General features: G+C 46.4%; 2 protein-coding genes across 6 annotated transcripts; both read left to right on the top strand.

The window, feature by feature from the left end:
- The first annotated feature begins 1,483 nt into the window (after positions 1–1,483).
- Positions 1,484–7,244, top strand: LOC309347009 (neutral phospholipase A2 agkistrodotoxin-like). 5 transcript variants are annotated; one of them, XM_081871436.1, is made up of 7 exons: positions 1,484–1,529; positions 1,573–1,665; positions 2,732–2,834; positions 4,177–4,233; positions 4,917–5,061; positions 5,862–5,962; positions 7,030–7,244. In XM_081871436.1, the coding sequence occupies exons 4-7, from the start codon at positions 4,194–4,196 to the stop codon at positions 7,170–7,172; spliced, it is 429 nt and encodes a 142-aa protein (XP_081727562.1). In that variant the 5' UTR covers positions 1,484–1,529; positions 1,573–1,665; positions 2,732–2,834; positions 4,177–4,193; the 3' UTR covers positions 7,173–7,244. The 5 variants fall into 5 exon arrangements, with proteins under 5 accessions (XP_081727562.1, XP_081727563.1, XP_081727561.1 ...); XM_081871437.1 differs by lacking the exons at positions 1,484–1,529; positions 1,573–1,665 and adding an exon at positions 2,025–2,073; XM_081871435.1 differs by lacking the exons at positions 1,484–1,529; positions 1,573–1,665 and adding an exon at positions 2,260–2,422 and having other exon boundaries at positions 2,549–2,834.
- Positions 7,245–10,022: 2,778 nt separating this feature from the next.
- Positions 10,023–15,186, top strand: LOC309346999 (group IIE secretory phospholipase A2-like). The gene is made up of 4 exons (XM_081871423.1): positions 10,023–10,185; positions 11,801–11,945; positions 13,389–13,495; positions 14,552–15,186. The coding sequence occupies exons 1-4, from the start codon at positions 10,053–10,055 to the stop codon at positions 14,686–14,688; spliced, it is 522 nt and encodes a 173-aa protein (XP_081727549.1). The 5' UTR covers positions 10,023–10,052; the 3' UTR covers positions 14,689–15,186.
- The last annotated feature ends 487 nt before the right edge of the window (positions 15,187–15,673 follow it).

Below are 15,673 nucleotides of genomic sequence, written 5' to 3'. Positions count from 1 at the left end.
ATAATAATAAGTACTACTACTTCTGGCTAGCTTAAGAGACTGCAAGTTACAGACTCCCTCCCTCTCTCCTGCCCCCAGCCATCACCTTAGTTCCAGAATTTATTCCTTAGCCCAAAATCTTGTTCTGTTTTCAGGAAACGAACCCTGGTATTGGGCAATGATTCCGGGTACTTCAATCCAGTGTGAGCGCCTGACCTGTGAATGCGACCAAAAGTTTGTGCAGTGCCTGACAAAGAACTTAAAGACGTACCAGAAGAAGTACACCTATTTCCCCAACTTGTTGTGCTTTGGCCACCCTCCTCTGTGTCCTGCTGAGACAAGAATGAGGTGGAGTAGGGAGGCAGTAGGGGGAGGGAGTTTGCATGGAATACAAAATTCAGTTCCGGTTTTGCATTTCCCTAAGGAAGACCTGGACAGAAATGCAGCTGCAACATCGAAAAGCTCCCTTATTTCAACTTTACAACGCTTTCCTCCAGCCAAAAAAACCATGTATGAGTTCCGCTCGCCACTTTCCTGCATGAAGCGAAAATGTTTCTCTTCAACCAGGCTTTGGGCTGATTAATATTCTACAGCCTTTTGAATGTGTCTGTGGCAAGGGCGGGGATCTTGTTTTCCTGTTTTGTTTTACTTATTTACCTGTTTTTATCCTGTATTTTATTCTGTGAACTGCACTGAGATCTTATGATGAAGGGTGGTATATAAATCTAATACATTAATACAAATAAGCTTGTGGTCTTTCCCCCCCCCTGAAAATGAAATAAAGTCATGAAAATTCATCTGCACTTTTAAAGCATCTTTCCCTCAATATACACATTTTTGAAGGCAATTTCCCCTGATAGAAGGCATGTTCTTTTCACTAATATCAGCTTATTCCGTCGGCTCTGTCACCTGGGGGCAGCCATTTCATCTGGCGGCCTCAGTGGGAGGTGGGGGAATCAGAAGGCTTGTTCCATCAGTTTTGCCAAAAGCCCAGCTCTATAAGGCCCCTCCTGCCCCCGTTAAACCTCAAAAATATCCTGCTGTACTTGCGTTCCACGTCTGCATTGATGCTTTCTTTCCTGGTATCATCTCCCTCTCTTCTCTTCCTTATTTTCCTTCTGTATTCCCCCTCCCCCCACCGGTTTTCTTATCATCTTCAAATATCAATAATAATTATTTGGGGCGGGGGGGACCCAAATGCTGTACATAAAATAAATGTAAGTCATATTAGCATTGTTCGGCACACTTTCCTCTTATATACAAAAGACGGTCTTCTCCTCCACTGGCCTGTTAAGGACATTCAGAGCAACACATGAAACGTGGTTAACTTCTGCCACAGCCAGTGAGCTCAGCTTGGCGCCCCAGCTGGCTGCTGGCAATGCCAAGGTAGACTTTTTCACCAGTGCCACCAGCTAGGGCAGGCCTTAGAGGTGGGTCAGCTGGGGCACCAAGCTCAGAGAGGAAGGAAGCACCAAGATAGGTTCAGTGGCTGGGGTTTGCTGTATTTTTAATGTAATGTCAGCAGTGAGCTAGGGCGACAAGAAGAAAGTGTTCGTACTGAGCTGAGGGGAGGGGCACTAAACATGGACTGAGGGGGGCACTGAGCTGAGGAGTTCAAGATGAATTCTGGAGCATGAAAGGGTCTGAAGAAGATGATCAGGTGGTGGCTTCATCGCAGGTGGAGAGGTGAAAATGGGTGCTTAGTGGTGGCAGGGGGAGGAAGATACAAGAGGTTATCATGGAGGGGGGTTCTGTAGAAGCAGGGATTGCACCAAAGGAGGGGAGAGGAGGGGGCATGAGTTGAATAGGATCCAAAATGCAGCAGCCTGATTGGTCCCAGAACAATAGGATTCAGAATGCAGCAGTCTGATTGGTCTGCAGGAGCCACCCAATCCAACTCCAGGTGGAAGTGACTCCGTAACCGGATTGGCCTACAGAAGAATCCCGGAATTACCCAATCACATGGGGCCATTGTGTAAAAAATGTATATAAAGCAGACATTTCGGAGGAACTGGCATTCCTCACTACTATGAGCTGAAGAAAGAGCATGAAATCCACACTCGACTCCGAGTATATTTCAGCATGGATGTGGGGGTGCAGGTGGAAACAGGGGTACAAAGGGGTAGAAGTGGATGTGGCAGTGGGGCTGGGAAGGTGAAAAGCAATCTGAGTATTTCCAAGGGGGTGGAAAGGGTTAGGGAGTTAATGTTAACTTCCAAGCATGGGGTGGGGGCGGGGAAGGGTTTGGTGAGTGGGGCAAACAGGGGGACAGCCCCTAGTCCGTTTGCTTCTAGAGCCCAACATCATCTGAACTAGATTGGCAAAACCATCTGAGCAGACTAATTCTGGGAGTCCCACCGCAGGGGAAGCTAGCTCGTTTTTTGTTTCTGCTTTCCATATTCCTCCTATTAAGCTCCAGCACCATCATTTCCTGCACAACTTGGTGAGAAGATCCTTCTAATAATAGTATAAATGTCCACACCCTGCTGGAGAAAGTGACCACTCGGGTTGCGAAAGAAGGATGGCAGCTACCGGTGGTGACCTTTGCTATTTTTCATCATTCTTCTAGAATGAAACCAGGCAGGCCCAGAGGCAAGATCTGGTGTCTTACTAGCTGGAACTGGCTAGAGAGGTTTAGGCATGTTAGTCAAGCCAAGGAGCAATTTCTTTTCTCACCTGGTTACTGGATATGGGGAAATGGGATTTTCCCCTCACTAACAGTTAAAACTCTCCAACGGACTATAAATTCCAGTTGTCACATTTCTGAGGAGAGAAGGACAACCAAATCACAAGGAAGAAAGGGAGCCAGGTGTGATATCGACCCCCCAATAAGTTTTACGAGGAGCCTAAGCAAAGTAAGTACCGCTGCCGTTGGTTTTGCTTAACGAATTGTTTCTGCTGCACAACAGCAAGCCATCAGTTTTAGAAGGAGGTTGGACAAATTTGAGGGAGAAAAGGCTCTCAATGGCTGCCGGCCATGATGGCTCTATTCTGGCTTCACTGACAAAGGCAGCAATGCTTCTGAATTTCAGTTTCTGGAAAACGCAAGTGCGGATCCAGCCACGTCCTTGCTGGGATTTTTCACCCCTGAAAAGAATGGCACCTTCTCCACAACAGGAATTGACGTTCTCTCATGTAAACCCCCAGTTTTTCATTCATCGGGTGAAGACAAAAAGATCTGTCAAAGTTCAATTCTTATCCCCCCACGCCTTCTTAAATTCACTTCTCTACATTTCTGCTTTGTTTTTAAAAAGTCTTCCTGAAAACTCATCAGCATTCTTTGTATGCCCTTCTGACTAACGTACGCAATTTTTTGCAGGCAATTTCCCCTTATTGTTTGTTTGCTGACGTTTCAAATCAAGTGCTGACAAAACAGATAATGTAATTCAACGGCAACATAAATATTCATTTGAGCTGAAACACAAACATTTCTTCTGCGGGTGGCAATGGGGAACCAAACCAAAGTGGGTTTCGTTGGAGAGGAGTAACACCGCAATTGTGACTTCCCTGGCAAATCTGTCAGGTGCCCCTTCTCCCTCAGATCTCCTCCAATGGGCACCACCTCTCTAACTTTCCCTCCACTCTTTCTTGGCTCCAAGAGGCAAAGCACCCCCCATCCTATGCCTCTTCTTATTCCCCAACACTACTTGACCCTTCTCCATGCCTCTGTCTACCCCCCACCCCCGCTTCTCAATTCTGTCACCCCCCAGCCTCTCTGAGCCTCGGACAGACTTGCCACCCCATCTCTGACCTTCTGCTTCCAGGCCTAATCAGGCCCCTCTTTCTTGGGCCAATCTGCTCTTTTAGACACCTAATGTTGCCATACTGTCCTTGTATCATTGTCCGAGACAGAAATCCATACCACAGGTGATTTTGAGGCAAAGGAGCGTGGGGAGGAGAGGATGTGCTGGCATTTTTGCTAAAAAGCCAGACTCACATAGGACCAAAATTTGATCCAGCCAGCTTCCTAGTTGCAGACCTTTAAGAAGGAATGGGCCAAATCTCAGGGGTTGACTGCCAGCCTTCCAACCCCACTTCCCCTTCAAACCAATACAACCCTTGGCATTTTACTGTGTTTAGGATGAACTGTTTGTGTTGTTGAGCCATCTTTGGGGGGTGGGGTGGGGGTGGCTGATATCAAAAGGTGGAATACGGATCCTCTAAACAAATTGAAAAACTGTACCACCTCTCCTTTAGGTCTTTATTAACGGAAGATGAAGATCTTATGGGGATCAATGGTGTTGCTGGTTTGCAGTAAGTGGAATCATAGAATAGGATGGGAAAGGGACCCAAGGGTCATCTAGTCCAGCCCCCTGAAATGCAGGTATCTAAAAGTAACAGGGAGAGGAGAGATTAAATTATGTTCTGCTAACAAAAGGAAGGGGCCATACTTTTTTTTAAAAAAGTGTACCCCGCTTCAAACTTGACAAAGCCTACTTCTGAGGAGACCTTCATAATTTTTTGGAATTCTAATCTGAGCAACCAAAGTCAAAATTGCAGCAGGTTGGTCTTCTTGATAAATTAATCCAGAAAGCATTTGCTTCTCCAGCCATCATCAGCTGTGGCTTCACCTACCCCCACTCCTGTGTGGCTCCCAGCAGATTACCTCTGAGAGGATACAGCCCCCAATGGCGGGTCGAGGGGGGGGGAGGTTGCCCACTTCTGACATGTATCAAATCCTAAAATGTATTAAAAATGCTACACAAGGTATAATTCATTTATGGATACCACCACCACAAGATGTAGTGATAGCCGCTAGCACAGACCAATTTATTAACGAAGAGAGGTGGATCAATATTTGCTAGAGAGTATTTGCCCCATTTTCAGGAGCACCGAATACCGTTTGGTAGAAGGGAGAGGTGAAGAAGCACAACAGCCAGCACAGATCCCTTTCCCTAATAAGCCACGCACCTGACGCCTTGTCCGTTTCTTTGCAGGTGTTTTGGCAGTAAATGGGAACCTCTTTCAATTCGGAAGAATGATCCAAAAGCTCACTGGGAAAACGTCTTTCCCCCACTACACCACGTACGGGTGTTACTGCGGGGTGGGTGGCCAAGGCAAACCGCGAGACGACACCGACCGGTAAATCAATGGCTTCTGGGTTGTTGTTTTTTACATAACTGATCACCTCGCTATTAAAGAGGCGCTGTGCTGGAAAAGATTTGTTGGTGTGTGTTGGTTGTCCTAGCCAGTTTGGGGGGGGGGGTATTGAGTTGGTTCACCACACTGGGGGCTTTCATTTCATTGATTTGCTTTTTTATAAGGATATCCCACTGGGTTATCCTCAGAAACCCCCCCCCCCCACCGGATAGGCAGAAGGTTCTGAAATGGGAAGTTTTGAAACAAGAAGTCAAAAGGTAGCCCATGACCACATTCACACCATACATGTAAAGCTCTGTGAGACCACTTTAAAAGTCATGGTTTACCTCAAAGAATTCTGGGAACTGTAGTTTGTCGCTGAGAGTTGTTAGGAGACACCCCTATTCCCCTGGCAAAGCTACAGTTCCCAGCTTTCTCTGGGAAGAGGAAATTATTGTTAAACTACTCTGGGAATTGTAGTTCTAGGAGGGGAATAACTCTCGGCACCCTTAGCTCCCACCTACAGCTCCCAGAATTCTTTATTGCCCCTGGTAATGGGGCAATAAAAGAACAAGATGGGGACCCCCCTTTAATTCCTGATTGTCGCCATTTGATAAACTCATGGGTGTAAAATAGTACCATTGTTTTAATTATCGGTGCAACTGATGCATGTACCTTATACCTATTTTTTTATTAAGATGTGTATAAATAATCAAATAATAATAAAAAGAGCACCTTTAGCTCCCTTGGGCAGGTGAACAGTGTAGATTTGTCTAAAGGAGATTTCTCTTCCTTCTCCACAGCTGCTGCCTGGCTCATGATTGCTGCTATGAAAAGCTGAAGGACTGTAACACCAACACCGACATATACAACTATTCCATCGACGATGGAGTTATTACTTGTGGTAAGTAGCGACAGGAGGAAAAATGGGTTGCATCCCTTCCTTTTTGGAGGACAGACAATTCATACATACCATGAACTAAATGCTATTGTGTGCCTGCCAACTTCACTAACGAAGAGGCAGGGGGGTCCATCGAAATTTGCACTCCTCCGACAGATGGCTATCCTACCTCTGTTTAAAATGAATCATAGTAACAGTAGAGTTGGAAGGGAACCAGAGGTCCTCTAGTTCAACCCCCTGCAAAGCATGACTCACAGCTAAAGAATCGTAGAATCATAGGCTTGGAAGGGAACCCCAAGGGTCCTCCAGCCCAACCCCCTGTAATGTAGGAATCACATCTAAAGCATCCCTGAGAGATGGCTTAAAAACCTCCAGTGAAGGAGAGTCCATCACCTTCCAAGGGAGTCCGTTCTCCACTGTCAAACAGTAAGGTTTTGCATCCCACCCCCTGGCATCTCCTAATCCTACCATTGAGCTATGGCCCTTCTCCACGTTCCTTGTCGGTAGCTGCCTAAACCACATCGCCACAGAATCACTGACTTAGTTGATCGCATTTTTATCCTCCACTTCCTCCGAGCACCTCCCTGCCATCTTCCTACCAACCCTATAAGGTCGATTATTCCAAGAGAGCGGTTACTCTTCAGGGAGGGGGCATGGCTCAGCTACAGAGCACCTGCCTTGCATGCAGAAGGTCCCAGCTGGCCTCTCAAGGTAGGGCTCAGAGAGACTCTTGCCTGCACTTCCGGAGAGCTGTTGCCAGCCAGTGTTGACAATACCCTGCTAAATGGACCAGTGGTCTGATTCAGCATAAGGGAGCTCCTACACATTAAGGAGGAGGCGGGGCACAAGGTCCCAGGTTCAATTCCTGACATCTCCAGGTAGGGCTGGAAAAGACTCCCTGTTCAAAGCCCTGGATAACTGCTGCCAATCAGTGTAGACATTATTAAGCTAGGTGGGCAAATTGTTTGGCTGTGTTTAAGGCGGCTTGCTAGGAGCCACAGATGCAGCCTTAGCTGTTTGCAGGAAGGGCAGGATGATGACATGACAGGCTCCCTCTGTTCTCTCAACAGGTGAAGGAAGCAGCTGTGAAAAGCAGATCTGTGAATGTGACAAAACAGCAGCCCTCTGCCTGCGTGACCACCTGGACACTTACAATGAGGAATATCGCTTTTACTCCGACAAGAACTGCCAGGAAGGGCCGATGAAGTGCTGAGCTCAGCCCCTGCAGGCCCAAAGCTGCATTGCAACTCCTCTTCAAAAATAAAAAAAATGAAGCTTGTAGTCATTGTGCGACGTTGTCCTTTCATTGGGAGTTTGGGGAGCAACTCAGCTTGATTTACGGAGCCCAGTTAGCTGAGGGAGGGTGCTTTCTCCTTTTGAGAGTCTCACAGCAACCACTCTCATCCCCATCTCTCAGCTCATGGCGACCCCGACCCCAATGACAGCTTCTTTGCATTTGGTCACAAGTGACCCTGTCAATAGACTCCATTGTGCAGAAACTAGTTTCGAACAGGTCCGCCAGGAAATGTGAGCTCCTATCATACTGCTTTGTGCCTCTTGACTGATCAGGACATCCGGAAAGCAAGACAATACATCAATCCTGAGTTAAAAGGGCGTGTGAGCCTTTAGTGAAAAGCTGTAATTGAGCGGTGGAGCATCTGCTTTGCATGCGGAAGGTCTCTGGTCCAATCCCCAGAGGTATCTCCAAGTAGGACTGGAAGAGAAAACCTGCAGAGTCACTGCCAGTCTGTGTAGACAATAATGAGCTAGAGGGAACAATGGTCTGAGCTGGCAGAAGGCAGTTTCCTGTGGCCCTGTGTAACTGGGACCCTGATGCCCAACAGCTCCTTCCGTATTCCTGTGGGGTGTGTTGGGTTGAGGACTAAGCTGGGTGGACCAATGGTCTGACTTCGGAAAAGGTCACAAAATGGCCACTGTGGGATGTGTGACATACCCTCCAACATTACTCCAATAAAAATTAGGAATGTCCTATTCCATAATAATAATAAAAATATTATTTATACCTGCCCATCAGACTGGGTTGCCCCAGCCATTCTGGTGGCTTCCAACATATATAAAAACATCATTAAACATTAAAAAAACCTTCCCTTTACAGGGCTGCCTTCAGGTGTTTTCTAAAGGTATAGTTACTTATCTCCTTGGGCATAACTCCAGAGCCTCCAACATTTCTCTGATGAAAATAGGGACGTCCAAAGGAAAAGAGGGACATTCTGGGATCAAATAAAAAAACAGGACCCCTTCTGTAAATCTGGGACTGTCCCTGGAAAATAGGGACACTTGGAGGGTCTGGCAAAAGGGCTGCCACATCTAAAAAGGGACAAGACCAAAAAATAGGGAGTGCAAAATGGGGACCAGGGCCTACACATCAGCTCCTAACTGAGAGAGAGAAATGCTTTGCCCCTCTTCTCTGTTCACAATGGAGTGTCCCTATCCTAGCATCTGCTGAAACATGGGCATGTTTAATAGGCCATGTTCAAAACTGGAGATGCTAAGTCAATGCAAAGAGGAACTGAGCAGGAAGAGCAAACAGCCTCTTGCACACTGTGGAGGTTTGAGGGGCTATTTATGGAGACCTTTTGTGGGAGCCGCAAGAGGTCCTGGCTGGCACACACGCACCTGCAGGTGCCAGGTTGGCAACCCCTGGATCTTCTCAGTAGGCTTCACTGATCACAGCACGAGGGGTGGAACAAGGCAGCAACAGGAGTGAAAGCTTGTCTCAAGAGAAGCTTCCTCAAGTGCAGGAAGACCGCAGAGAGGAAGGCAATAGAACACCTTGCCCTGCATTCTGCAGATTCTTTTGGCGCAGTGCTTTAGCAGCCCTTTGCACAGGACAGCAGAATCTTGATGCAACCTTTGTAACACTGTGCAATTGCACCAAGGTTCCTTTTTGGCAGTGTTATGCATCAGTTACATACACTGAATACAGGTCTGGCCCTACCATTAGGCAGAAGGCAGTGGTGAACTCCAGGGACAGGGAGCGGCAGTGAAGCATGGGTGAGCCCTGTGGCCTGCCTTGCAGGAGCAGAAGAAAACACTATCCCATCACCAGTGTTTAAGTAAGATACCTGTCCAGCCAGGTTCTTTACACATAATTCTTTGTTTAAAAATTCAGTTTTACACTATACATTTGAATTCAAACAATAATAGTAAACATTAACATATAGGATTCCCTGAATCCTTAGATTTTCCTCCACCCTTCATAGTTTCCATAATCAAATTTTATCTACTGCATCATATAATTTCTTGATTTTTCTTTTTTCAAAAAACAACAACAATTTTTACCTTAGTTTTTAATATATTTACAAGTGTTACTAAAATCCTGCCAAAGTTTTTAATTGTTTGCAGTGTTCTCTTAGGTAACTTGCAAATTTTTCCCATTCCTTATTAAAGTTGACCAGGAAAATCAGAAACCAGGAAGATAGAATCTTTACACATAATTCTTTGCACATAATTCATGTCAGGCACCAAATGGCAGATTCAGAGAGGAGGAGGGAGGTCAGTGTCTTTAAAATGCACCAGCGGAGCCAATTCCTGCACTCCTTGCTAGTGTGTTTGCAGTGCACTGTCCTCCTCACCGCCTCAGTCCTCCTCCTCCTCCTGTTAAGAAGCAGTGACAAACCCGGTGGGAATCTAGCATAGAGCCTCTGCTGCATCCAGTGAGCTGAACCTGGTCTTAGGTAGGCTGCAACGGAATGATCACGAACACTTCCCAATCCATGTTGAAGTGTGTGAGTACACCCCGGTAGGCCCCAGTGAGGATCTGAAGCCTCTCAGCTGGGTCCTCCGAGATCTCCTTCTTGGGGGAGGACCACGCCACCTCAAAAAGGAGCTTCACCGCATCTCTCACCACCGTAGCTGTGACAAGTGTCCCTGGAATTTGGGGACTAGTTTGGCTCTATGGATGGGCAAGTCCCGGGAACGCCTTCATGTACTCAAGGGCCCTTAGTGAGAACTGTCAATATTGATATATCCTTTCCTAAGGCTATGGAGTGAACTGGCACAGAACAATAGCCTGAGTGTATGTGTGTGTGTGAGAGAGAGAGTGTGTGTGTGTGTATATATATATATATATATGGTATACTGTAGCTTGCAACTTCCTGACTTCTTCTGTCCTATTCTAAGGAACATTCATTTCATTCTACTGATTTGGACAAACTGTGCAAAGATGGGGTGTTCGTTTGGGGTCCTTCTGCTTCTCCTGTGTGGTAAGTGCATGTTCAAGACAGTTGCATGTCTAAAGGATGCCAAATCTAAATTTTCTAATACCTCAGTACAGAAGAAGAGTTGCGTTGGTCTGTTTTAACATTTTAGCAACCAAGATTCATGCATGTTCTTTTCTTTTCTTTTCAAAATTATTTTTATTAAGATTTTACAAGTTTTAGCATAATCAAAAATTCAAATTACATTTTACATTTTCAGTTAACACCCCCGACTTCCCCCAGCTTCCCTTTCTGGTTTATAGCACATTTATTTCTTCTGCTTATAATTTTATATGCCTTATGTACTAAAATTAAAGTTGTACCTTATCAATCTGTTCTTAACATTTTAATTTCATTTTTATATTTTCTATTTATATTTGTCCGTTGTAACTGTATTATTCGAATCCTGCAAGTGAGTTCATTTCAATGCATTGTTTCTGTATATACATCATAATAGGTTCACAATCTTTTTTGAAGTCATTGTTGTCCTTATCTTTGAGTCTCTCAGTTAGCTTCATCATTTCAGTGTATTCCATCAACTTTTCTTGCCATTGCTCTTTCACGCATGTTATTTTCAAGGATAGACACTGTACTTGCAATGACATGAACTGTCCCTCATGTGTGCTATTATTCTGTAGATTTTAGCAAGTGGTTAGACTGTAGACCAGCATTCCTGAAACTGTAGGGCTTCTCCGCATTATAGGAGGAAGACATGAACCTAAAAGGAACCAGGGAGGGGTGATGAAAGAAAAGTTAGGGGAAGAAAATGCAAGTTAAATGTATGGGGGTCGGGGAGAAGAACTGACAGAAGATCAGTAAAAAGAATTTTCAGGGTGGCAAACCTGAAATGAAAAATCCTTCTAAAACCAGATCACCCAATTCTGCCTGAAGTGGTGAAGGCAAATGAAAATAGTTCCAGAGCTAATGTCTGTGCTTAGTTTGATGAAAGCTGAACTATGGAACTCCCTGCCTCAAGGAAATCACTGTGGCGTAGGAGATGTGTGATTTTTGAGCTTGTGTGTATGCTATTTCCAAAAGAGGGTTTAGATAGGGATGTTGCTCATTGCCAGCTGATGAGCCAAAAACATCACCTCCTGCCATTTTGTGACTGGCAAGCCCTTGTCGTTTTAAGCTCCTTTAGGTGGGCCAGAAATTCTGCAAAGCTCTGCTTTCAATCCATGCAAAGTTCAGGCTGAGCAATGCAACAAAACAGGAGCACTGGGATTTCCCTTCCCTATGAAGAAAGGTTGCAGCGCTTGGGACGTCTTAGTTCAGAGACAAAGCGAGTGGTACATGACATGATGGAAGCATGTACAATTTTGCATGGCAAGGGGAAAGCGGATAGAGAAAAGTTTTCCTCCTTCTCTCCTAACACCAGAATGGTGAAGCTGAAAGTTGGAGGATTTGGGACAGATAAAAGAAAGTTCTTCATGCAGTGCACTGTTAAACCACAGAACTCCCTCCAACAGGAAGCAGCCTTGGCCACCAGCTTGGATGTCAGTTTCCCATTGGGGCAGCTGCCTGGCCACTGTGAGGACAGGATGGTGGTTAGATGGACCCCCTTTGGCCTGATTTGGCTGAAGGTTCTTCTTAGGTTCTCAGGCAGGCTTCTTGCTTTCAGGTGTCTCCTTAGGAAGCAGCAACCTGATCCAGTTTGCGGATATGGTCCGTCAGCTGACGGGAAGGCTGCCCTCTCTCTTTTACAATGGGTACGGATGTTACTGTGGACTTGGAGGATCCAGAAAGCCCATGGATGAAACTGACTGGTGAGCGGGACTCTCGCTGAGAACAAGGGGTGAGGGAGAAATGGGATTCCGTTCTTTGCATTTAAAGGCAAACCTACCTAATTTGCATTCCCTGAAACGAAACACAAATGGAAATGCAGCCATTTTGAAATTTGCACTTTGACCAAATTTGCAGTACCATCCTTCATACTAGTAATGCATTCAAATATGCATGGGGCGGGGTGTATGCATAAATATATATATATTGGTGGAAATAGCATACCAAAATGCATCATATGTGGGGAAATTGCAGCACTTGCCGCCATCTCATGCTTTTGGGATGCTGATGAGGACTCTTACGTTTTCTTCTTATTTGGCAATCACTCATAACCAAGTTAGGACGCAGGTGGTGCTGTGGGTTAAACCACAGAGCCTAGGACTTGCCGATCAGAAGGTTGGCGGTTCAAATCCCTGCAACAGGGTGAGCTACTGTTGCTCGGTCCCTGCTCCTGCCAAACTAGCAGTTTGAAAGCACGACAAAGTGTAAGTAGATAAATAGGTACCACTCTGGCAAAGGTAAACGGCGTTTCCGTGCACTGCTCTGGTTCTCCAGAAGTGGCTTAGTCATGCTGGCCACATGACCCGGAAGCTGCACGCCAGCTCCCTCAGCCAATAAAGTGAGATGAGCGCCCCAACCCCAGAGTCGGTCACAACTGGACCTAATGGTCAGGGGTCCCCTTTACCTTTACCATAACCAAGTAAGATTGTCTTAACAGTGAGTTAAGTGACTGTGGAGGCCAGTTCTGGGTCCACACATCCTTCCACAGTGGGGACATAGGTTTCTGGGCTGGAGTTGATCATGGTGAGGGATTGCCAAGCATGCTTTCCTCTTAGCTCATTTCTCCCTTTGGTCCTGCGTTCGAGCATCTTCAACGTCCATGACACCTTTGGTAAAGGCTGTTCTCCAATTGCAGCGCTCACAGACCAGTGTTTCCCAATTGTCAGAGCAGGTGGCGCTGTGGGCTAAACCACTGAGCCTCTTGGGCTTGTTGATCGGAAGTTTGGCGGTTCAAATCCGCGCGGCGGGGTGAGCTCCTGTTGCTCTGCCCTAATTTCTGCCAACCTAGCAGTTCAAAAACACACCTGTGCAAGTAGATAAATAGGTACCGCTTCTGCGTTTTGGTGTGTTCTGGCTTCTGTCACGGTCCTCCGTGCACCAGTAGTGGTTTAGTCATGCTGGTCACATGACCCAGAAAGCTGTATATGGACAAACGCCAGCTCCCTTGGCCTGAAAAGCGAGATGAGTGCCACACCTGCAACATCCTCTGTGAAAATCAGTCTGGATTATGGGGGCATCATCCAGACTGATCCCACCCCCCCAAAAAAAAAACCCTCTACAGCGTGAATAATAATGTACCTACTCTCTCTGTCTTAATTGTCTTCCTTCTTGCCTGAAGTAATTGATTTGATCTGTGCTGCTTCCAGGTGCTGCCATTCCCATGATTGTTGCTATGGAAAGATGGAAAAACTGGGTTGCAAACCCAAACTAGAGCTTTATACCTACTTTGTCGGGAAGAGCAGAATCGTGTGTGGTATGTGTGAACATGGAGTATGTTTGGGGTGGCTGTAGATACTTGGATGAGAGCTAGAGATGGGGGAGAAAACCAGTTTACTCCCCAGTGGGCTTCTCTGCTGGCTGTTAGAAGCTGACTCCGGAGCTGAAAAGGGTTCCCCGCCTTCCTGCTTCAAGGAAAGGTGTGGCAAAGAATTAGGAAGTTAACTAAATAAGGCAACTAAAGCAAGCAAACAAAAAGCAAACATGCAGGCACAAAGTCAACAAGGATGTGGGGGCTTTTCAGTGTTTTTCAGTGTATGGGTAGAAGTCATGGGTATGTCTAAAGTGCAATTGTCACAGACTGGTTGGACATGTAGGAATGTTGGGAGGTACCAGCTGGGGAACCCCCAGGGGAAGAAAGCTCAGAGCCAGGGGATTGGTGGTGGGACAATGATGAGTTGTCAGAGGGAGAAGACTGGGAGGAAGAAGTGTCAAAAACTGAAGAGGTAACAGGGCTTAGTGAGCAGGGGGAGTCTGTGGCAGAGAGCAGTCCAGAATCAGAGCTAAAAGCTGCAGCAGGAGAAGGAGATGAGGGAGGCCAATAGGCAGAGAGGAGTCAGGCTGGTGAAGAAGCACGGGTGTTTCCTCCTACTGCTGTGACAAGTTCCTCTCGCCCCGGTCTCCCCAGACCAGGAGAGGCACAAAGTGGGAGGAGCCAAAGCAGGCACACCGGCAGAGTCTCAGATTGCTTGGGGGGAAACCATAGAGAGGATGAGACTTAGGCAGCTGTGGATGGCAGAGACTTTCAGTCTGCACAACTGCTTCATAGGGGCAAGACCTGCTGCTGTGCTCATTAGGCCTGGCATCCCTGTGCAGATCCTGATTTTTTAATTAAAAGTTAACTTTTCTTGCTGTATGTTATTTACTGCTGGCTTGCTCCTGACAGCAATGAGCTCTTGGCTCTCTGGGAAAAGGTTTGTTGAGGCCAAGGGGGCACAGTTGGAAACGGTAAGAGACGCAAAGAGACAAGTGGATAAGTCCCACTCCTGGGATGTGCAGATCTATCTCAACTTTTGGCTCTTTTGTCTTCCAGGTGGAAGGACAATGTGCCAGAAGATGACCTGCGAGTGTGATAAAGTAGCCAGCTTCTGTTTCCAAAAAGCTGCCTATCACATCAAATATGCCTTTTACCTAAACATTCTATGTAGAGGCCCCACGCCTCCTTGCTAGTATCCCGGAAAGGCTGCTTTCTCAACTGCCTTCCTGAAGATGGCGCAGTTAAACATATCCTCTTGCTCAATGTTTATTTCATCCCATCATTTCTTAGAGTCAACCTTGCAGCGCCATTGTCATCACCTGACTTGAGATGCCGTGGGGGCCTCAACAACTGGGCAGGCCACACCACTCCTACCTCTCCTGGGCCTCCAGCACCTGGCAACTTGGTCTGGCAGGCGCTCGCCATTTTTATTTCCCACAATGCCCTTAGTGTTGTGTCACTCCAGGGCATTGTTGGAAATTTCAAGGACAGCTTCTCCACCTCAAGTGAGGCCCCCTCAGACTTGGAATTGACCCTACCAGCTGATCTGGCCTCAACCCCAAACTCGTTTTTCAAGTGACTTAATGATGAATTGTTCTTAGAAATGCTTGTAAGCCACCCTGAGATCTATACTGGATGATGGGCAGTTGAGAAGCTGCAGACATGAGTAAATAAAAACAAATAACATGGAATTCATGGTCTCCTCCATAATTTCCCAAACTGGAACAGAGTATTTGGGGGGTGAACAAAGCTGCAATGGAATCTCAGCTCGTCTGACACATACAGAAGAACGAGGTTTGTAGGACTGAGCTACACTACTTTGAACTGCAGTTGGGAGGTACCTTTTTGAATGCTTCCCCTGCATTTAAGAAAATAGAATTAGGGAAGAGGTTCAGCACAATGAAAAGCAAGGTAGGGCTTTAGGGCTCCTAGCCACAATGACTATACTGTACTCTGCCTCCACAGATGAAGGCAGTTTTACCCCTGAGAGTTTGTCACATGTAACCAGTGAAGGCATGGACAGTAGCCAAGCAGTTCCAATGAGAACCAAAAAGTATCCAGCTAGAGACTCCAGTGCAAGCGGATGAAGAGCAGGCACTACTGACAAGCGGAGTCTAATCTGTGATCCCAAAGTGGGCATTAAGCAGCATGAATACTTGTGGGATTTGCTGCCCTGCC

Source organism: Podarcis erhardii (genome assembly GCF_964252035.2).
Source record: "Podarcis erhardii genome assembly, chromosome: 7".
Classification (NCBI taxonomy): domain Eukaryota; kingdom Metazoa; phylum Chordata; class Lepidosauria; order Squamata; family Lacertidae; genus Podarcis; species Podarcis erhardii.
Note: the sequence above shows the minus strand (reverse complement) of the source record. Positions and strands in the feature narration are given on the sequence as shown.